The 21,471-nt window shown below is 40.5% G+C and overlaps 2 protein-coding genes across 14 annotated transcripts in view; one reads left to right on the top strand and one right to left on the bottom strand.

The window, feature by feature from the left end:
* GABPA (GA binding protein transcription factor subunit alpha) overlaps positions 1-10,821 on the bottom strand; it is a 37,842-nt gene extending 27,021 nt beyond the window's left edge. Inside the window, exons 1-4 of one of the 7 annotated variants that reach the window (XM_055105246.2) lie at positions 10,383-10,593; positions 5,733-5,885; positions 4,089-4,191; positions 410-554 (exon numbers count right to left, since the gene is read on the bottom strand). In XM_055105246.2, coding sequence (XP_054961221.1) covers positions 410-554; positions 4,089-4,165 — 222 coding nt within the window. In that variant the 5' untranslated portion in view covers positions 4,166-4,191; positions 5,733-5,885; positions 10,383-10,593. Of the gene's footprint in view, positions 1-409; positions 555-4,088; positions 4,192-5,272; positions 5,659-5,732; positions 5,886-8,977; positions 9,944-10,189 lie in introns of those variants that run through there. The other 6 variants (XM_034948255.3, XM_003819210.6, XM_003819209.6 and 3 more) reach the window with 6 other exon arrangements.
* ATP5PF (ATP synthase peripheral stalk subunit F6) lies at positions 10,001-21,264 on the top strand. 7 transcript variants are annotated; one of them, XM_063601446.1, is made up of 5 exons: positions 10,147-10,281; positions 10,738-10,829; positions 15,956-16,126; positions 20,413-20,537; positions 21,086-21,264. In XM_063601446.1, exons 2-5 carry the CDS (start codon positions 10,813-10,815, stop codon positions 21,121-21,123), a joined length of 351 nt encoding a protein of 116 aa, XP_063457516.1. In that variant the 5' UTR covers positions 10,147-10,281; positions 10,738-10,812; the 3' UTR covers positions 21,124-21,264. The 7 variants fall into 7 exon arrangements, with proteins under 7 accessions (XP_054961223.1, XP_008970814.1, XP_063457516.1 ...); XM_063601447.1 differs by lacking the exon at positions 10,738-10,829 and adding an exon at positions 15,051-15,148 and having other exon boundaries at positions 10,157-10,281; XM_055105247.2 differs by lacking the exon at positions 10,147-10,281 and adding an exon at positions 15,051-15,148 and having other exon boundaries at positions 10,737-10,915.
* Positions 21,265-21,471: the final 207 nt, after the last annotated feature.

Raw genomic sequence — 21,471 nt, 5'->3', positions numbered from 1 at the left:
TAGAGAAAATAAAGGTAAAACGGAAATGTAGAAATCATTTAGTTAAATGATACGTTTGAGAAGTTAAAAGCTGGCTAGAAATACACTTCAGCTTCAAAAGTCAATGGGCTTCCTACTGTTACTACTTATATTTAAGCTTTGATTCTAATTTATTTAAACTTCTCATTTTATATTTGTGAAAGTAAAAAACAAATGTTTCATTTGTTTTAGTACTAAATATTTAAAATATAATTTTAAATGGAGAAAACTTTGCTTAAAAACCTTTTTATTTCTAAACACTTAAATTTTACGGTAATACAGGTCAAATCTTCTTAGAGATAAAGTCTATAGCTATAAAGAAAAGGCTAACAAAAAATATTCCTATGCAGACTAAAATGTTGCAATAGAAATTTACAAAAATAAAAATTACCTGGATATCTTGCAGACAAATTTCATGAGCATCCAAAGAACACTGTAGTCTTGGTTCTAGCAGTTTCTTTAAATTGCCTATTGGTTCATTGATGTCTATGGCCTGGCTTACACATTCAGCTGGCGCGTAGGTTTGTTCTACAATGCTAAATGTTAAAGATGTAAGTGCTAACAGTTACATTTTTTACCCTGGATTTCAAAGCAACAATATGCTAAAAACACAATCCCAAACGAAAACACATTTCTGGTCTTTGAAAAGTCATTTCTACATAGATACTGTGGCAGGCTCATCACCAACTAGTGTTGCCAAAATGAACACTGAATTTCACAGAGAAATGCTAAGCTTGAAATTTAAAGCATCCTTGTAAATATGCCTCATTATGTATGTACATACATATGTGTGTATGTGTACACATATAAACATTGCACATACATTATGTTTGCATTTGCATTACATTTTCAAGTTATTTTGAAGAATTTTAGACCCAGAAAGGAAGACACATTGTCTCCTCAAAATCTGTATGCCATCTCTACTAGTCAATTTCCCTTCCCCACATAAAAAAAAAAAAAGATATAAAAATAGAATAAGTTAAATAAAAGACTTTCCCTTTAATTTAATATGAACACAACTGGTTATAATCAGGACAGCTCCACGTTTAAAAAAAAATGTATATTCTTCCTAAAAACTGTCTTAGTGCTCTTTCATATTATTTCACAATTTGAATTCAAAAGGGTTAAAATCTTTGGTAAGTAATCCTACATATCTCTTACAAATCCTTATATAGGGCCAAATAGACAAATACTAAGTAATATTTGCTGAATTGGTGAATGTGGAATTCAATTAAGTATTCCAACATGTTTAATTTAAATATGATTTAAATCTTATTTGTGATTGTCAAAAACAGTATGCATTAAAAATCTGTCAAGTTTTCACATAAATTACAAGTAAAATGAGATACATACATGATATTCAATGAATGTATATAGCTTAAACTTTTTTCTAAAATATTTATTTATATTTTAATTTTAGAGAGAGTCTCCCTATGTTCACACCAGGCTGGCCTCAAACTCCTGAGCTCAACTGATCTTCCCACCTCAGCCTCCCAAGTAGCTGGGACTACAGGTGTGTGCCATTGCACTTGACTTAAAACATTTAAAATTTATAAAATAGAACCCTCATGATTAAAAACAAGCTTATTTAAAAATACTAGTCTACTATTGTTATTTGTTAAGGTAAAAAAAAAACCTTAAGTAAGCCTTTTACCAAACTCTTCAGCTATAGCCATGGTAGGTTTTTTTTTTTTTTTTTTGAGACAGAGTCTCGCTCTGTTCCTAGGCTGGGGTGCAGTGGTGCGATCTTGGCTCACTACAACCTCCGCCTCCCGAGTTCAAGCGATTCTCCTGCCTCAGCCTCCCGAGTATCTGGGACTACAGGCATGCGCCACCATGCCTAGCTAATTTTTGTATTTTTTGTAGAGACTGGCATGTTGGCCAGGATGGTCTCGATCTCTTGACCTCGTGATTCACCTGCCTTGGCCTCCCAAAGTGCTGGGATTACAAGCATGAGCCACTGTGTCAGGCCAGTTTTTTCTTTTTTTGTAACAATTACTCTTAAGATTCAAATGTCACTTTTAAAACAAATTTTTAAAGAACTACTTTATACTAGCTGAACATTAAACATTTTTTTAAAGTTTTTATTGCTATCATTTAAACCTTGGAAGACCTCAAATATCTAAAGTACCAATTTCTCTTAAAAAAAAAAAAAAAAAAGATGATCTCATACTACTAGACCTAAATTCCTGCACAGCAAAAATCTACGTTAGGTGAACGACAATTACTGCCTCCTTCACATAGGTCATACATATTAATTACCAATCTGTCGCCTAACCTAGACTACCCACAAAAGGTCAGATAGTACATACTTTAGACTTTGTGGACCATCTGTGTGCATGCATGTATAAATATATGCATGCTAGGCTCCAAGAGGGCTGCTAATGATTCTTAAATTCATGCCCTTTTAAAGTTCCCTCCAGCACTGTACTAGGGTTGGACTGTGTGACCAGAAGACTAAGACAAAGTGATATGTCACTTCTTAGATTACTTAAAAAAGACACTGGGGCTTTCTACTTTGCCATTCTGTCTCTCAGACCATTTGCTTCAAGGGAAGCCAGCTGCCATCCCATGAGCAGCCCTAGAGAGAGTCATGTGATGAGGAATTGAGGCATCTTGCTGAGAGTCTCAAGCATGACTTTGGACGCAGACACCCTAGCCCTAGTCAAGTCTTTACAAGACTGCAGCCTGGGCTGACAGCTTCATTGCAAACTCATGAAATACCCGAGACAGATCCACCCAGGTAAGTTGCTCCCAGGTTTCTCTGAGAAACAATGTGCAATAAAAAATGTTGGGCTTTTTTTTTTTTTGAGACCGCACCTTGTCCTGTCACTAAAGCTGGAATGCGATGGCACAACGATGGCACAATCATGGCTCACTGCAGCCTTGAACTCCTGGGCTCAAGCAATCCTCTCACCTCAGCCTCCAGAGTAGCTGGGACTTAGGCACATGTCACCAGGCCACGCTATTTTTTTTTTTTTTTGTATGTTTTGTAAAGACAGGGTTTTGCCATGCTGCCCAGGCTGGTCTTGAACTCCTGGGCTCAAGTGATCTGCCCACCTCAGCCTCCCAAATTGTTGGGACTACAGGCATGAGCCACTGCATCTGGCTGAATGTTAGGCATTTTTAGTTTCTGAATTTTGGGGTAATTTGTTACACAAATATCTATACACGAAATTCCACAGAAGCATGCATTCCCTCTTTCTTATGCTGGAAAAACTGGGATAAACAAGTTGAAAAGCGCTATTAAAAATTTAAGATTTTAAATCTCAACTGTACTCTCAATACTCAGTATCCTCCTTAACCTTAACTATCTTGTCCAGTTCCACTGCAGAAACTTCTAAACCTTTGTTACTCCACAGAGATTCTCTACTACTTTTCAATCCCTTTTACTTTCAGCTTATTATCTCACCTCCTACTTCACGGAGTAAAATAGGGACCATTAACTACTACTTTCCTCAGTCTTCTTGTTGACTCCCAAATGTCTATTTCTACCCATGTTCTCTCCTTGGATTCTGAACTCATTACTACTGTCCTCCTTTCAAATAAGTATGATTCCACTATTATTCCAAGAATTAACACGTTTCACTACACTTTATGCTTAGTACTGGTCCCGTAAGTACTCATATACCTGTACGTCTCCTCAAATACAACGTGGCCTTTATAAGGGCAGATTAGTATCTTATTTATTCACATATTCTTGTCAATTAGTTGTTTACAACAGTTACTCATAAATATTTGTTAAATGAGTTCAGGTTGAATTAAACTATTTCTGAAATTAAAGCAACCAGTGCTGAGGAAAAGAATAAAGAATCAAATGCCCCAAAGGAGAAAACTATTGAAAGCAATTGCTTTTGATTTCATTTACCCTTTTACTACCATTAGTTTAAAACTGTCTTTCCCTCTCAGCTACAACCACATTAAGTCAGAGGAAATAAAACAATACATTATTCCCTAAAATGCTGAGAACAGTTAAAAAAAGACAGTCCAAAAGAACTATGACTTGTTTCCTGGTTTTAATTAGGTATATTGATATTTTGAAAAAAAATGATAAATTCAGAAACACCAACCTTTCTTCTGTGCACTCTGCTTTCTCTGTTCCATCAATCTCAATTTCTATCAGCTCCTCTGCTTCTCTTTTAGTCATGGCTGGAGTATTTCAAAGGATCAGTCCTGCAAGAGTGACTTTTTAAGATATTTTAAAACTATCCACATAAACAAAATGACACAAGAAGTAGAGACCCAATCCAAATAAAAAGCAAACGGCAAGCAGAAGAGGGGGAAGTAGTCTTTACATATAGAAGAAAATCAGCTGGGTGTGGTGGCTCGTGTCTCTAATCCCAGGACTTTGGGAGGCCAAGGCAGGCAGATTGCTTGAGCCCAGGAGTTTGAAATCAGCCTGGGTAACTTGGCGAAATCCTGTCTCTACTAAAAATACAAAAATTGGCAGGGCGTGGTGGCACGCACCTGTAGTCCCAGCTATTAATACTTCGGAGGCTGAGATGGGAGGATCACCTGAGCCCAGGAGGCTGAGGCTGCAGTGAGCCATGATCGCACCACTGCACTCCAGCATGGGCGACAAGAGACCCTGTTTGAAAAATAAAATAAAGAAAATCCACAAATGACATTTATAAACTAATTTTTTTTAAAAACTGGCGTTTATTAACCTGAAATGACAACTTCATTAATCTACTGGATTTACTGGGATGTTTTCGGGACCAATCGCAATCAACAAGTTACCTCAAAATTAAGTTAAGGGTCTGTTAACTATATTAAAGCAACTCAGTCTCAATAACAGATTCAAACGTGAAGCTTAACATGGAGATGAACTATGTTTATTCAGCTAAAAGTTGTACCTTAGCAGAATTTACTGCAAAGTATCACATTGATACAATGATATGCAAATTAATCAGCTAGGATTTGGTACAAATGATGTCTCTTATAAATGCAAGAATATTATAAAACAGCAAAACAAAGTAACAAATTACAGATATGCACATTATTTCCCTGATTACACATAGTAGAAAATTTTTAATGATTTTTTCAGAGGTGGTTTTATTTTAAACAGACCACTACTTCAGTTTTTAATTATCCCATGTAAAATTTTTATCTATTGCTTAAAACCACTGATACAAAAACATTAGAATTTTAAAAATGCTAAGGAATACACAAATAGCTAATATACATAGATATTTCTTTGTGGACATTTCTGAGGTGTTAATACTGTTAAGTACCAGGTTCTGTTATTAACTACCTCGCAGTAGGTCAATGAATTTGTCTTTGAATTCCATACGCACTTTCAGTCCACAGCACCTTCTGAGTAGTTATTCTAAGCGTACTACCACATCTAAAAAGAGGCGTATCTTTAAAAGGAACGCTCCACTAAATTTGGTATTTCGACATTTACAAAAGAGTTGTGCTCCCACTTACAAGATTTCACTAAATGAAGAATTTAAATGTTCATTTGTATTAATAACCATTACTCGCTGAGCATCAGGCACTGCATTCAAATGCTTTGCATAGAGCAATCTTATTTTGAGCTCCATCTCATACGAACGCTATTCAGAGGTGAGGCTAAACCACCTGTGGCTCCATGTCACAGTTTTGGTGTATCAACCTAAGTAGGTATCATTCCAGATGGGGATGAACCATGGTTGTCCAAATATAGGCTCTGTATTGCGTATATCAGTACAACAGCCACCACCACCCCTTACCTGGAGTACTGCAACAATCTCCTAAAGGGGGTCCCTGTGTCCACTCTTGTCCCCCCACAGTCTATTCTCAGTCAATACAACGGCCAGAGTGTGATCGTTTTTAAAACGCAGCTAGGGCCAGATACGGTGCCTCATGCCTGTAATCCTAATACTCTGGGAGATCGAGGAGAGAGGACTGTTTGAACCCATGAGTTCAAGACCAGCCTGGGCAACATAAAAAGAACCTGTCTCCTATAAAAACATTTTTAAAATTAGCCAGGCATGGTGGTGTGCAACTGTTGTCCTAGCTACTTGGGAGGCTGAAGTGAGAAGATCGCTTGAGACCAGGAGTCAAGACTGCAGTGAATGATGATCGTGCCACTGCACTCCCTCCTGGGCAACAGCGAGACCCTATCTCTTCAAACAAATAAATAAAAGTAGAAGGTCCTTAAAAGTAGAAGAGGAAATTGGAAGAGAGAGCCAGAGTGATTCAATGTGAAGATCTGCCGGTTAGCTGTGACTGGCTTTGAAGATGGAGGAAAGGAGCTATGAGCCAAGGAATGCAGGTAGCTTCTGAAAGCTAGACAAGGAACGGATTCTCCCTCGAAGGCTCTAGAAAAACAGCACTGGCAACACCTCATTTTAGCCCAGAGACCTACTTCATATTTCTGACTCCAAAACTGTAAGATAATAAACCGGTGGTGTTTTTAAGCCACTAAATTTGCATAATTTGTTACACTAGCATTAAGAAACTGAGTCTCCCTTCCCACTTTAGAAAGGGCTATAACTCTCCTAAGTTCTCAATATCTCCAACTATGGGGTAGCTGGTTTTCTGACAAATAGCTGGCACCCAAATCTAGACTGCCTGATACAAAATGATCTAATTTTTCCCACATAATTAAGGTTGCTCTCAGGCTTGCCCTTTAAGGACGAACAATAAAAGGGTAAGGTTCTCCACTGGGATGGACGCATGCATATGGAGCAGACTGCGCAGGCTCCATTCACAAGCACATCCAGCCGACTGCGCAGATTCTGTTCACATGCATATCTAGCAGAATGCGCAGGCTCCAGCAGGATTCTTTGGGGATGATGAAAAAATGAAGACCCTCTGTTTTTGGGTTTTTTTTTTTCTTGCTGATGCTGGTCTAATAAGCCTTCCTTTTCTCCAATAAAGCCTATTCCTTAACTGGTGCTATGTGTAAAATTGTGGAATTCATCCTGAGGGCTGAAGAAAACACGTGGAAACCGAGTAGGGATCTACCTTGAAGGACAACATAAGCTTCACGGGGCAAGAATATGTGTTCACAAATATATACAAAGTACTCTGAAGAGTACTACCTTCAGCAGGCACTCCACCAATATGTGTTGAATAAATGAATAAGAACTATTTCACACCATATAAAATGAACTACACATGCCTTAAAGGATTAAACATACAAGGCAAAACTATAAAACAGAAGAAAATGGTGGGGACATTTTTGTGGTCTCAGGATAGAAAAAGATTTCTTAAATAAAATTCCAAGAACATAACCGTAAGGAGAAAAATCTGATTACATAAAAATCAAGATTTATGTTCAACAGACAGGCTACAGAATGGAAAGATATTTCCAATACCCAAAAGTGCCGATGGAATAGACAATGGCCTGGAATTTGATAACCAAAAAAAGGGACAAATTAGAAAAGTAGTTAAAGCATAGGAAAAGGATATTCACATAAAAGGAAACCAAAATAACTCAGGATACAAAGAAATGCCCAAATTCAAATCATTCAAAAGTTCAATTTAAAACAAGAAACTACCACTTTATACCATGTGTGTGTTGGGGGCAGGTGGTGGCGGCGGCGGCAAATGTCAGAAAATTAAATAACGAGAGCAGTTAGCAGGGACATAAGATTCCCCTATCTCTGTAGATGTGGTGTACACACAGGTGTAGACATTCTGGAGAAAAGTATATCAAGCATACTCATACCTATAACCCAGCAATTTCATCCCTAACTAAGCATTCCCGAAAAATTCTCAAATTGGTTAACAGGATTGATTGACAATGTTCAGGGCAGCTTTATTGGTGACAGCTGGTGCCAATCCAAGTGTCTATTTTAAGAAAGTATTAATCAAAGAAAATGTGGAGAAAGTATACACTATGGAATTTCAGTATTGGTTAAAAGGAAATAATGTCCACACAAAATAGATATATTATAAAAAACTGTTGTCTACAGAAAAAAGTGAGAATCAGGTTTATAGCAGAATAGCACTTTAAAAAAATCACTTATTTTCAGGGCTTATAAAGAGGTCCACTCCCATCTCCACAACCAATTTTTTTAAAATTAGAAAACATAAATTTTCTGGAAACTTTGGCAAGATAGAAAAAAAAAGCATTATGATGTAGCCAGAGGCTGAGAAGTGGCCGTAATGGCGTATCAGCAGGGACACCTGGGGCTCCCCTAACATAAACACTAAAATAGGAAGTTGCTACAAAGAAATTTATCCTATGATCTTTCAAAAAATTTATAGACCAATCCCTAGAAAGTGCCAAATAGAGAAAAAACAAAACAAAACAAAAACCCATGCCCTTTTGGAGAAAAAAAAAATTACTCAGTTTCTTAAATGATCTGTCAAAAAATATTGCTCAGTCTCTTAAATCTTTCTTTCTCTCCTGGTTCTCTACGCTTAGTCCAGAGAAGCAAAACAGAGATTTGAGAAATAGTCCAAATCTTTCATATCAGTTTTTGAGTGAGTCTTATCTCTTTTTCTGAAACCAATTCCTCAGGCTTCTATGTCAATACTTAGGAAAACTGAGAGAAAATTACTTGCAGTTTCTCCGTCTAAGGGCTGCCCCCGCCAGAACTGCACAGAACAATTTCATATACTTTGACACTCTGGTTCTGCTGGATTAAATCCAACCTGGGGTTCGGAATGTTTCACAAGATGGGATACAAACTAAACTTGAATTTAACGAAAAATTCTGGGAACGGCTAGTGTCTTTTAAAATACAGACAGGTGTAACATTCCCTTTTGAAACTACAGATAAATTTGAGAATTGTCCTTCATTGGAGAGCATTATTACAGAGCTTAGAACATTTTGTTCCCAATATATTATAAGTGGAGTGTGGGGGTACCTGCGAGATTAACTGCACATTTTCCTAAGTTATCAAATGCTTTTCTGTGTCTGAGGAAATTAAAAGACATTCTTATTTTCAAAAATAAAGGTAGCAGTTAAGAAAAAGCAAAGCATACATATCTATGTAATATAAAAAGAGAAAGCACATACAGTGAAAGATTAACAGTTGGGACCCTCAGGTGAAGGGTATCTGCGTGTTCACTGCATGATTTTTTCCCCAATTCTTCTGTAGGTTTGGAGTTTTATATATAAAGAGTTGAGGGAAGGCTAAAGTCAACAGTTTTAATTTAGTACTCGGTCTGATGATTTGCTTCAACCTAACATCTAGCTCATGATTTAATTACTTCATTACTATACATGCCTCATGACAGATGATCTTGTATACACAATTCAGGTAAAATTGACTTGAAGTCCACTCAGCGTCACTGTATGTCTAAAAATAAAGAAGCTTGGAAAGCCTGGATGGAACCCTGAGAGACAGGCTAGTCCCTCAAGCAGTTGCTAAAGAGTTGAGCGGTTTCTTCTGAAGTTCAAGATAACACTACCGAAAAATGTTATCACCGCCTCGTTCTACAATTCGCTCAAGTGAATCCTGCTAAATCTTTGCTCTTCTCACGAGTCAGACCTACTGCTATTAGTGGAAACTACTTATGAAATGAATTTTATTTCTAAATTTCTAATCATCTTGCAATGCAATATTAGGCATGTCCTCTCGGTCCGCTAACCTGATCAAAATGGGGTCCCTAAATCCAAACACGCACATACAGCGTGTCTTCTAGTACACAAAAAAATTTCCAAGTAGACAACCCATTGTTATCTCCTTGGTTTACTTCCTTGCTTAAAAACAAAAAAAACAAACCCAGATGGCTACCATATACGCTGATAAATGATTCTGGTGTGTGTGTTCTATAAAGAGAGCGGATTTGAAATGAGTGAATCGCTGAGTCCCGCGATGAGACAGGGTCTGCATTTTGCTCTTAAAATCTCGGGGGCGTCAGGACCACATCCCAGCTGAGCAGGCTGAGACTGCTGAGGAGTGCGGACGGGCGAGGAGGGGACGCGGGAAGGGGGGAGCGGCGACAGGCGACCCGTCCGGCACGGGTCCCGGCGGTGCCCGGTCCCCCCGGGCTCCAGGCCGCTGGCCCCCGCCCCTCCCCTTCGCTCCCCGCACAGCCTCTCCCGCCCCTCCCCACCCGGCTCCCTCAAGTCTCCACGAACGGAAATGGGAGTCACAGCGCCGGGGACCAGCGGAAACAAAACACAGAGGCGGCCGCGGGGGGGGCCCTTGTGGGGGAAAAGGCCCCGGAACGAGGCCGGCCCGCGAGGGCCCGCGCTCCCCTCCTCCCCGGCGGCCGCACTCACCCGCTCCGGAATCGGCCCTGTCGCCCCCGCCCGCACTCCAGAGCCGGCTGAGAACGGCAGCGGCGAGGGCTCCACGTGCAGCGTCTCTCCGGGTAAGACCTGCAGCTCCCGCGACTAGAAGTGTGAGGCCCCAGGGCCCTTCCCGCGGAATCGGCGCTGAGAAGCCCCAACCCCCCTCCCGCCTCCCAGGCACCTTCGGGTCCAGGACTACAACTCCCGGCAGGGTGCGCAAAACGACCGCCCAAGGCAACGCAGGCTCACGAGGCACAAGGAAGCACAACGCCCCAATCCGCTTTGTTTTACACAGTCTCACTTTCCCTGCACCATTATACACTTCGATAACCCTAACGAACAGGACGCTGACTCCGAGGGGAGCTTGAACTAGGGGAAAGGCCAGTCAAAGAGCGCATGCGTACAGAGCAAGGTTTCAGGGAGGGGAAAAAGAACGGGTCAAATTAGGCGAAGAAAAGATGGCGGAGGCTGTGCCAGGGGACCCGGAAGCACTTACCCTCCACTTCCTCCTCCTGTTTGGCTTCTGTCTCACCTAGACCCGTCCGGTCGCAGACTGTCTCCGAGACGCTTCCTGTCCGGTGAACGTCGACCGACTGAAACGGCGGCCCATAATGCATTGCGATGGCGGGTAGGCGTGTGGGGGCGGAGCCAGGGCCGGAAGTAGAGCGGAGGTGGTGGCGGCGGAGGCTTTGGCAGCTCGGGACTGAGTGCAAGGTGACTGGGAGGGTAGCTAGATCAGCGTGGCCTTTTGGGACTCCAGTTCTGGGTTTTTTCACGAGGCCTGGGCTGCCTCTCACCTTTACTAGGAGGAGAGAGCAGCTCTGTGTCCTGGGGACCTTCACGGCCTGGCCCGGGGTCACAGCTGACCTCTACGTTTGTAGACCTTGGAGTTTGCCGTAGACCCAGAAATAAGATCGATACCCTCTCTGAGGGCAAATCGGGGCGGCGCGGGGGGCAGGGAGGCCCGGGGGTCTCGGGCCCGCAGCCTGGCTGGGGCAACCCAAGGTCAGGCGCGCGGGAGAGATTTTCGGCCAGGCCTACCCGCCCCGGGCGCACGGGAGCGTCTAGGCTACTTAGGCAGAACGTGTACCATTAAGAGGGAAAAAATTAGTCATAATCTTGAAAGTTTGCATCCCACCTAAAAACGATGGTGCTAACACTTCATTAGGCGACTTTATGGATTGTTCATAGGAATATGCACTGAAGAGGCAGCGAACCTACTAACCTTTGGCCGGTCAGTCATCACTATAAATAGGAGAACCATGCTCCCACCCAGAACAAGGCCTCTGCTCAGACTAGTGTTTTCTTACTGTTGCCTTCCCCAGTCTTTCTGATCATGTCAGACGCTATCATATGCTCTCGTGGCACCCGATGGTACTGGAATAGAGAATTTATGTCAGGTGGTATTTCACAGCTATTTGTGTAATGACTATCTTCTGCGTTTCAGTGGACAATATGCATTCACTAATCAGTGGAAAAAAATGAAAGGGATTAAAGGAGACGGAACAAGTTTTGATATGGGATTATGTGTTCGTTTTTTGGATGAGTTCGTAGGACTTATAAGGGAGATGAGAACTGTTGAATGCTGTGGATAGATTTGGGGCTCAGGATGAATACTAAAATTAGAAATGCGATTGGGGAATCGTAGGCACTTACATGGTGGATAATTGAAACAATGAAAGTGGATTTTACCCGTGTTGCAGAAGGAGTAACATCTATGCAGTCAGACTTAGAGCAAATTAACTGTGTGAATACGTGCAGCTTAATCTTTCTTAGATACAGTTTTATCATCTGTAAAGCAGGGATAAGAACACTTTCCTTTAACTCTTTGAGAGTATTGCTGTAAGGGTACAAGGAAAGGATATATATGGAAGTACTTTGCACAGTATCTAGGGCTAAGCAAATGTCGGGTGAACCTATTGCTGAATGTTAAGCATGTCCTTAGCTTGCCAGAAGGGAAAGTGGCATTGAATTACACAATTTTTTTTTTTTTGCATATATGTGTTAAGTTAGATTTTGCTGTGTAACTTTGACCAGATTTTTTTTGAGACAGAGTCTCGCTCTGTCTCCCAGGCTGGATTGCAGTGGCACGATCTCCGTTCACTCCAAGCTCCACTTTCCAGGTTCACGCCCTTCTGCCTCAGCCTCCGGAGTAGCTGGGACTACAGGTGCCCGCCACCACGCCTGGCTAATTTTTTGTATTTTTCAGTAGAGACCGGGTTTCACCGTGTTAGCCAGGATGGTCTCGATCTCCTGACCTCGTGATCTGCCCGCCTCGGCCTCCCAAAGTGCTGGGATTACAAGCGTGAGCCACCGCACCCGACCACTTTGACCAGATACTTCTAATCCTCAGTTTCTGTGTGTTTAAACATAGGAATGATAATAAGTGGCACATGACCTTGTGAGGTCATTTGTTGTTTGCTTGTAGTCTTTTCTCAAGTATTTTTCCCTGATGGGGTATAAAAGTGATATGTTATGAATTCTTTAATTTCTTCAAACAGTTTGCTTTCGTTCTGTCAGGTGAAGCATATTTTGTTGATTGCATTGATAGTAGGATTTCTTTTTTTTTTTTTTTTTTTGAGACAGAGTTTCACTCTTGTTGCCCAGGGTGGAGGAGTGCTGTGGCGCAATCTTGGCTCACCACAACCTCCGCCTCCTGGGTTCAAGGAATCTCCTGCCTCAGCCTCCTGAGTAGCTGGGATTACAGGCATGTGCCACCACTCCCGGCTAATTTTGTATTTTTGGTAGAGACGGGGTTTCTCCATGTTGGTCAGGCTGATCTTGAATCCCTACCTCAGGTGATCCACCCACCTTGGCCTCACAAAGTGCTGGGATTACAACAAAGTGCTGGGATTACAGGCGAGCCATCACGCCCGGCCTGATTGTAGGATTTCTTTCTTTCTTTTTTTTTTTTTTTTTTGAGACAGGGTTTCACTCTGTAACACAGGCTGGAATGCAGTGGTGCAATCACAGCTCACTGCAGCTTCTACCTCCCAAGCTCAAGTGATCCTCTGGCCTCAGCCTCCCAAGTACCTGGGACTACAGGCACCCACCACCGCATTTGGCTATTTTTTTTTTTTTCTGTAGAGATGGGGTCATACTGTGTTGCCCAGGCTGGTCTTGAATTCCTGGGCTTAAGTGATCCTCCTGCCTTGTTCTTCCAAAGTGCTGGGATTACAGGCATGATCCACTGCACCTGGCTCATTGTAGATTTCTTTTGATAATTTTTACATGCCATTCCAGAGTTTGTCAACCTTGGCATTATTGACATTTTGACCAGATAATTCTTAGGGGTGGGAGGGCTGTTATTGTCGTTATAGTGTTTGGCAGCATTCCTGGCTTTGTACTCATTATAAGCCAGTAGCACTCAGCTTGGTGAGAACAACCAAAAATGTCTATAAAGACATTGCCAGATGTCTCCTTGGAGAGAAAAAAACTCACTTCTTCCCCCACCCCCAACCCTATTTTGAGAACTATTGTGCAACTCTGCAGTTTTCTAGCTAGTGCTGCTCAAACTCTGAGTGGTAAAGGGCCATTCTCACACCCACTCTTGTGGACACTTTTGAATACAGTGAAAATGAATTACAAAAGAAATGAAATTTAAAAAACAAAACAATGAAGTCACTTAAAATACAAGCTCTAATTTTTTAGAGACAGGTTCTCTCCATGTTTCCCAGGCTGGTCTTGAACTCCTGAGTTCAAACAATCCTCCCTCCTCGGCCTCCCAAAGTGCTGGGATTACAGGCATGAGCCACCTCGCCTGGCCTCTAAATACTTATATCTAATTTCTGTATTACTTTAGACCAATAACATAGTTTGTATACTTCCACTAGTCCTATTATAACTTAGTAGAAGTCCGGTGTCAATGTGATGATGACAGTATTGCTATTAGGAAATTTGGGGAGGGCATGGGAAACATGTTAGCATATCAGATTTTCACTTGAAGATTCAGAAATTTTACCAGCCAGGGCAATATGGCAAGACCTCGTCTCTACAAAAAAAAAAAAGTAAAAATTAGCCTGGTGTGATGGCACACAACTGTGCTCCCATCTACTTGGGAGGCTAAGGTGGGAGGATTGCATGAGTCCAGGAGGCTGAGGCTGTAGTGAGCTGTGTTCATTCTGGGCAACAGAGTGAGACCCTGTCTGAAAAAAAAAAGATTCAGAAATTTTACCAGGCTGTGGTGCATTGTGAGCCTTTTGTCACCATTCCAATATGGGGTTTGGCAAGCCCTGTCAGTTTATAGACTCGGCCTTAATCTGAGAAAAATGTATTCTACTAATTATTTATGGTCTCTTTTAATCATTTTCTTTTTTTTTCTTTTTGAGACAGAGTCTTGCCCTGCATCCAGGCTGGAGTGCAGTGGTGTGATCTGGGCTCACTGCAGCCTCCGCCTCCTGAGTTCAAGTGATTCTCCTGCCTCAGCCTCCCAAATAACTGGGATTACAGGCACGCACTAGCACGCCTGACTTATTTTTGTATGTTTAGTGGAGACAGGGTTTTGCCATTTTGGGCAGGCTGGTCTCGAACCTCTGACCTCAAGTGATCCACCTGCCTCGGCCTCCTGAAATGCTGGGATTACACACATGAGCCACCGTGTCTGGCCCTCTTTATTCCTTTTCTTCTAGAATTCCTGTTTGTACCTATTTGTTGTAATTTGGATTATTTTTTGCATTTGATCTTTAAATCACTAAAGTAAATCTCAACAGGAATTGTCCTCTACTGAAATGTTTTAGTTAGAAAGTAATATATTTTAGCTTAAGGAAGTCTAGGGATTTGAAAGTCTTTAAGTCCTTTTTTTTATTTATTTATTTTTTTTGTGAGACGGAGTCTTGCTCTTGTTGCCCAGGCTGGAGTGCAATGGCACAATCTCGGCTCACTGCATCCTCTACCTCCTGGGTTCAAGCGATTCTCCTGCCTCAGCCTCCTGAGTAGCTGGGATTACAGGTATGCGCCACCACGCCCAGCTAATTTTTGTATTTTTAATAGAGACAGGGTTTCTTTTTGTTGGTCAGGCTGGTCTCAAATTCCCAACCTCAGGTGATCCACCAGCCTCGGCCTCCCAAAGTGCTGGGATTACAGGCGTGAGCCACTGCACCCGGCCATAAGTCCTTATTTTTAAAATTCAGACTTCCATCTCCTTCACCAATTTATTTCACTGATAAAGTTGGACTGCCAGATCCTCCCCACTGTCATGCACAGCTCATTTGGACTGGCTGCTGTTTTTCTTTGCTGGTTCTTCTGGACATTGATTTAGTTGTTACAGTATTCTTAAATGGCTGGAATCCAGTTGTAACAGGCAGAGCAGTTTCTCCCTCTGTGGGCCTGTGAAGTACACATTTTCAGGTTGTCATGCCCGGCTGAGGTATGGGAAACCTTGTACATTAGTTTGGGGGCCAGTGTGCTTTTCCTGTTAGGAGCGGACAGTGTTGCAACAGTCTACCTCTACTGTTCTCTCTGTTCCATGACTAAGTTCAAGGGAGAAGAAATACCTCACCTCACATTTTGTGCTCTAACCCTGATGAAGCTTCAGGCCTGAGTTTCTAACTGTTCCATTATCCCAGAGCCTTTTGGTTAAGACCTAAAAAACTTGCAATGGGGAATAAGGAGGAGAAGGGAACTGTGGTCAGGTATAGACTGAGATCTGATATGATGTAATTCTGTAGCAATTAGTAGAATTCGAGTCTCATGATATATTTAGAGGTGATTTATAATAAGTATATTAACGTTTCTGATGCTTGTTTTCTGTAACAGAATCAGCATGATTCTTCAGAGGCTTTTCAGGTTCTCCTCTGTCATTCGGTCAGCCGTCTCAGTCCATTTGCGGAGGAACATTGGTGTTACAGCAGTGGCATTTAATAAGGAACTTGATCCTATACAGAAACTCTTTGTGGACAAGATTAGAGAATACAAATCTAAGCGACAGTAAGTGAATAAATAACTACAGTGTAAATATAAATATTCAAAGTATGTAAGTTCCAAGGTGGTAATAAAAAATGACTTGGTATTTAAAAGTATTAGACCTTCACTGAGCTCATCTCTGATATAGAGGTTCATTAGGTGCCCTCAAAAAGGAAGATAAGGATCTTGATTTTTTTAAGTCATAAACTGTATCTTTATATGAGTTACAAGGGAAAATCCTACTAAATTTATTGCTGTTTAAAATACATTCTTACTGTCATGTCATGTATTATAAACCACATCAATTTACAGAAATACATAGGGTCTTGGAAATCATTTAGCAGCTAAGTTTGAAAAAAGTAACTCCCTTAGACATTGATTAGCCGAAGATCATAAAACTAATTGGGGAAAAATGTATTATCAAAGTATATTTTAGCCTCAATTTAGTGGCCTTTCTATGACATTGTAATTTGGGGGAAATGTATAAACACAGCTCTTTTTTTTAAAAGGCTATTTCCATAGTTATAGATCTCTGAGAATGTATATTAAAGGACAAAAGACTCTGAAATGACATAATGTAAGTCCAAGAAAAACAACTGTAGAACCACAGTTTTGGAAAGGAATGACCACCTTAGCCGTCATCAGGTCCAAAGCCCAAATCTTAGGAACAGTGAGGTGCATCAATTCATAGTTCCATTTTCTTTCATATAGTTGTCTACTGTGTGTAAAGCACTTGGCTATTAACCGTGATGGGCCACAGGGCATTTTTACAATATTCTTAAAGTCCGATAGGAGTAGAAAGCTTGTAAGCAAATAAATACAATATAAGGTAAAATGAGTTAGGTGCTAAGGTAGGGAAACGCTGGGTGCTTGGGGAGTTCATAGGAAAGAATACTCCTTTCCAGCTAGAGGCATTTTAGAGGCTTCTTGGAAGGCAGTGTTTGGGTATTCATCCCTCTTGAGAATCTCATGGACAACTGTGGATCATCTTCCCAGTTTAAAGAAAAAAACGTGAAGAATTTACTCACATCATTTTCCTTATAGCATGAAACAGTTCTCAAACCCACAGGAGGCCTTCAGTAGACCTGTACACCCAGGGGTTTACTCTAGGTTTTAAAGATCAGTGTATGAAGGTTGGACAGATAAATGAGGGTAAGAGGAGAGTATCTTTTAGGAGGAAAGAATGGTGTGAACTAAGGCATGAAAATGCCTTAGTTGGTGCTAGAAAGCACAAAATATATTTGGTGAATGGTATAATTCTGTTTCCCTGGAGTATAGGGTATATGAAGAGTATAAGGATGGTATGGGGTTAGAATGAGGGATTATGGAAGGCCTTGATTGTAGACTGAGCAAGTAAGATATGTGGTAGGCATTTGTGAGAAATTACAGCTTTTTGAACATGACTGTGGGGATGGAAGAAGATTACTCTGAATTAGGAGGATAATTTTAACCAGGGTATTGGAAGGATTGAAATGAGGAGAGAGCAAAGACAGACATGTTAGCAAAATGTAACCTAAGCATTAGTTGATGAGAACCTTGACTTTATAGCAGTGGTAATGTAAAAGTGACAGAGTCAAGACATTGAAACACTGATGCCTGGTTTTGGTGAGCTGCTGGAGAGGAAGAAGAGGGAACAATAGAAGAAAACTGACTTTTGAGGCGAGGTAACTAACAAAGGTGTTACCATTGCTAAAACTGAGGAGGAGAAATAGTGAAGGGATTAAAATGTAGTAAGTTACTCTGTGCTTTGTAGACATGGTAATGAAACTCTGACAACAACCCTATAGATGTTACCCCAATTTTATATATGAGAAAACCAAGGCTGAAAATTAGAATTTGCCAAAAATCATACTGTTAAGTAACCAGATGTGCAGGACTCGTCAGGGAATTTTGAGTGTCTTCTGTCCAAATGTGGTGTTATATTATAGTATTGATGCTGTTTGCATCATTTTAACTGTCTTTAAAAGCCTATCTAGTAAGAAGTGAATTCTTAGGTGTACCCTATATCTAAGGAGTCTTGTTTGTGGGTCATTCATTCGTTTGTGCAAATAAACACATGGAGAGTTCTGAGGGTAGACCCTGGGCTGGCATCCAGCACTGCCACTAATTAGCTCTATGACCTTGGGCAGGTTTAACTTCTGTAGGATAGTTTTCTCATATGTAAAATGAGGATGATGATAGTACTTACCCATTTCATAGGATATTATAAAAATTAAATTATTCAATACACTAGCATGCCTAGTATTTGCTAGTGAAATGAACAAGTATCTTCTGAGTGACTGCTTTGTCCTAGGCATCATGTGAGAGCCTAGGAATATAGTAATAGACAAGATAAGCAGCAAGACTTACATTCAGTTGAGGAGGTAGATGAATTCTGGCCTCTTTTTATCACAAGAGTGCATATTAAAGTTAAAATAGCCATCATCCATCTGTAACCAGTATTAGAGTATCTAGTCGAAGGATCTATTTAGAACCGCAGTGTCCATTTTGGTTGCCGTTATCCATGAGACTATTCAAATTCTAATTACAATTAAGTGTATTTATAAATTCAGTTTCTCATTTTCTCATTCATGTTAGCTATATTTCTAGTGCTCAATAGCCAGATATGGCTAGTGGCTGCCACATTGGACAGCACAGACAGAGAGCGTTTCTAACATCACAAAAGGGTCTATTGGACAGTGCTAATCTAAAAGAAAATTGGGTCTCTAACAAGAAATATTGATAACAAGTTCTTAAATTGGAGCCACCTATGTATTTTTTGTGCATGTTCTTTAACTTAAATAAGACTGTATACTTTGATCATAGGCATGTGTAAAAATGTTATTACCCTTGAAGGAATTTTCACATGTACATTTTTTTACATTTAGAATATTGTTCATTGCTAGGTAGGCAGTAGTATTTATGACAAAAACAGAAGAATTTTTTCAAAGAATTAATTAGACCCAATTGGCCCTGCTGCTGGTTCATAATGCTATATTTATTTTCCCAAAATGCACAAGTCTAATTTTGTCATTTTATTGCTTGGCAAATAAAATACAAACACCCAGGCTTAACATTCCGGGCCTCCCATGATCTGGGGTCTGCTGGTTTTTCCATCTAGACTCCTTAGCATTCCCCACATATAGCCAATCCCTTACCACCTCTATGTCTTTGCTTTTTCCATCTTAGAAGGTCTCAAAATAAACCCTGGCCCCAGATGCCTGATGTTTCTCAAATGCCACCTTTTTAAAATGAAATTTTCCCTGATTAGCTTAGCAAAAGTAGTCTCTTCCTCAACTTGAATAGCTTTTTGTTAAATCATGTCTTTGAAGCTCATCACATCACTCCTTTACAGCATAAATGTTTGTAAACATGTAATTTTTTTTCTTCCAAACTGCAAAATCTCTGAGGGTAGGAAATAATTTGCTTCTTTAATAGGACCCCTATGGTAGAAACTTAAAAGTCTAAGGTCTTTAAAAGCCATTTAGTGATGGCTGACTTAAAGCAGATGATAATAGTAGATAATAATTGAGTACTCACTGTGTGCCAGGCACTGTGCTTAGAGGTACGTGTGCATTTACACCCTCGTTTGGTAGAACCCTCATATTTAGTTGTGGAAACTAAAATTTAGAGTGCTCTGTGCCTTACTCAGGTTTACGCAGTTGCTGAATAGTTGAACTTACACTCAAACAGGACCAGTCTTTGACTCCAGAGCCTGTAGACTTAATGATACACCTTTTGCAACTTAGACCCTGAGAAATTCTGACTTAGTGAGTGTCTGTGATTCTGAGAAACCTTGAATGTTAGAGATTGGTTTGAGGATACCTCATTTATGTGAAACCTCATCGTAATAAAATAGTTTGAATTGAAATTGAAGTGGAAATACTTATTTTCTTTCTGAAGTCTTTTCTTTGACTACATGAATGCTTTAAAAAGGTCTGTTGGCCGGGTGTGGTGGCTCACGCCTGTAATCCCAGCACTTATGGGAGGCCGAGGCGGGTGGATCACGAGGTCAGGAGATCGAGACCATCCTGGTCAACATGGTGAAACCCCCTCTCTACTAAAAATACAAAAATTAGCTGGGCATGGTGGCGTGTGCCTGTAATCCCAGTTACCTGGGAGGCTGAGACAGGAGAATCGCCTGAACCAGGGAGTCGGAGGTTGCAGAGAGCCAAGATCATGCCACTGCACTCCAGCCTGGCGACCGAGCAAGACTCCATCTCAAAAAAAAAAAAAAAAAAAAGATCTGTTGGAATATGGTGGTGAAAAGTAATTTTGTTTTTGTAAGCTAGTACACAAAATTCATTTTTGTTTGCTCATTTACTTAACAGGACATCTGGAGGACCTGTTGATGCTGGTTCAGAGTATCAGCAAGAGCTGGAGAGGGAACTTTCTAAGCTCAAGCAAATGTTTGGTAATGCAGACATGAATACATTTCCCACCTTCAAATTTGAAGGTACGTCTTATAAATCACAGATTCATTCTTGTGGGGGATAAGTGAAGAATATTTACACTTACCTGGATTTTTAGAGAATTGAATGACAGTGTTGACATGTGAATTTATTAGGACCATGACGTGTGCCTGAGAAGCTGCCGGCTACATGTTTGATGTTAGAATAAGAGCAGTATAGGAGATCACATAACATAGTGATTAAATGGTGGGGATCTGAAATCGAACTGCCCAATCTTGAATCCTTATAATCACTTTCAGCTGTGTAATCTTGAGTAATTAACTGGTGCATGTCTTCTCATCTGACATTTGGGGAGAATTATAGTATCTTCTGCATATGGAGTTAAATGACATAATATATGCAAAGTCAATTAATGGAATGCGTGGCTCATAGAAAGTGTTGCATAAATGTTTAGCTATATTTCTATGTAAATGTTTACAAACAGTGTTTACTAAAAAAATCAGAAGATTGATGAGTTAAATCTTGAGCATTCTACATAATCCATTTTATTGCAATTTGGCTAAGCTTGACCCTTTTTTCCCCCTCTTCTTAGATCCCAAATTTGAAGTCATCGAAAAACCCCAGGCCTGAAGAAATAAAGTAAAATTAATCTGGTAATTTGTCACGGGTTAGTTGTACAACTAGTTAGAAGTTTCAGAATAAACATGCATTTCATAACTGTCAAATGTTCTTTTAATTCTGAGTCCAAATAAATTATTTGGTGATGTTGAATGTGTTCTTGATGAATTGAGTTCTGTGTGTTAGAGTTGTTTTTAGATCCTTTCATTTGGTTATAATAAAGCAGATGGAGACCTTGAATGAACTGGACACAACTTGCACATAACCCTGCTTGTTGTGGAGGGATGTTACCCTTCCTTTAGAACATGAAGAAATGGTTTATAAATTCTTGGTCATCGCTTTCTCAGAAATCTGAGTGTA

The sequence above is a fragment of the Pan paniscus genome, chromosome 22 (genome assembly GCF_029289425.2).
Source record: "Pan paniscus chromosome 22, NHGRI_mPanPan1-v2.0_pri, whole genome shotgun sequence".
Lineage (NCBI taxonomy): Eukaryota > Metazoa > Chordata > Mammalia > Primates > Hominidae > Pan > Pan paniscus.
The sequence above is the reverse complement of the archived record's forward strand: the minus strand, read 5'-3'. Positions and strand labels throughout refer to the sequence as shown.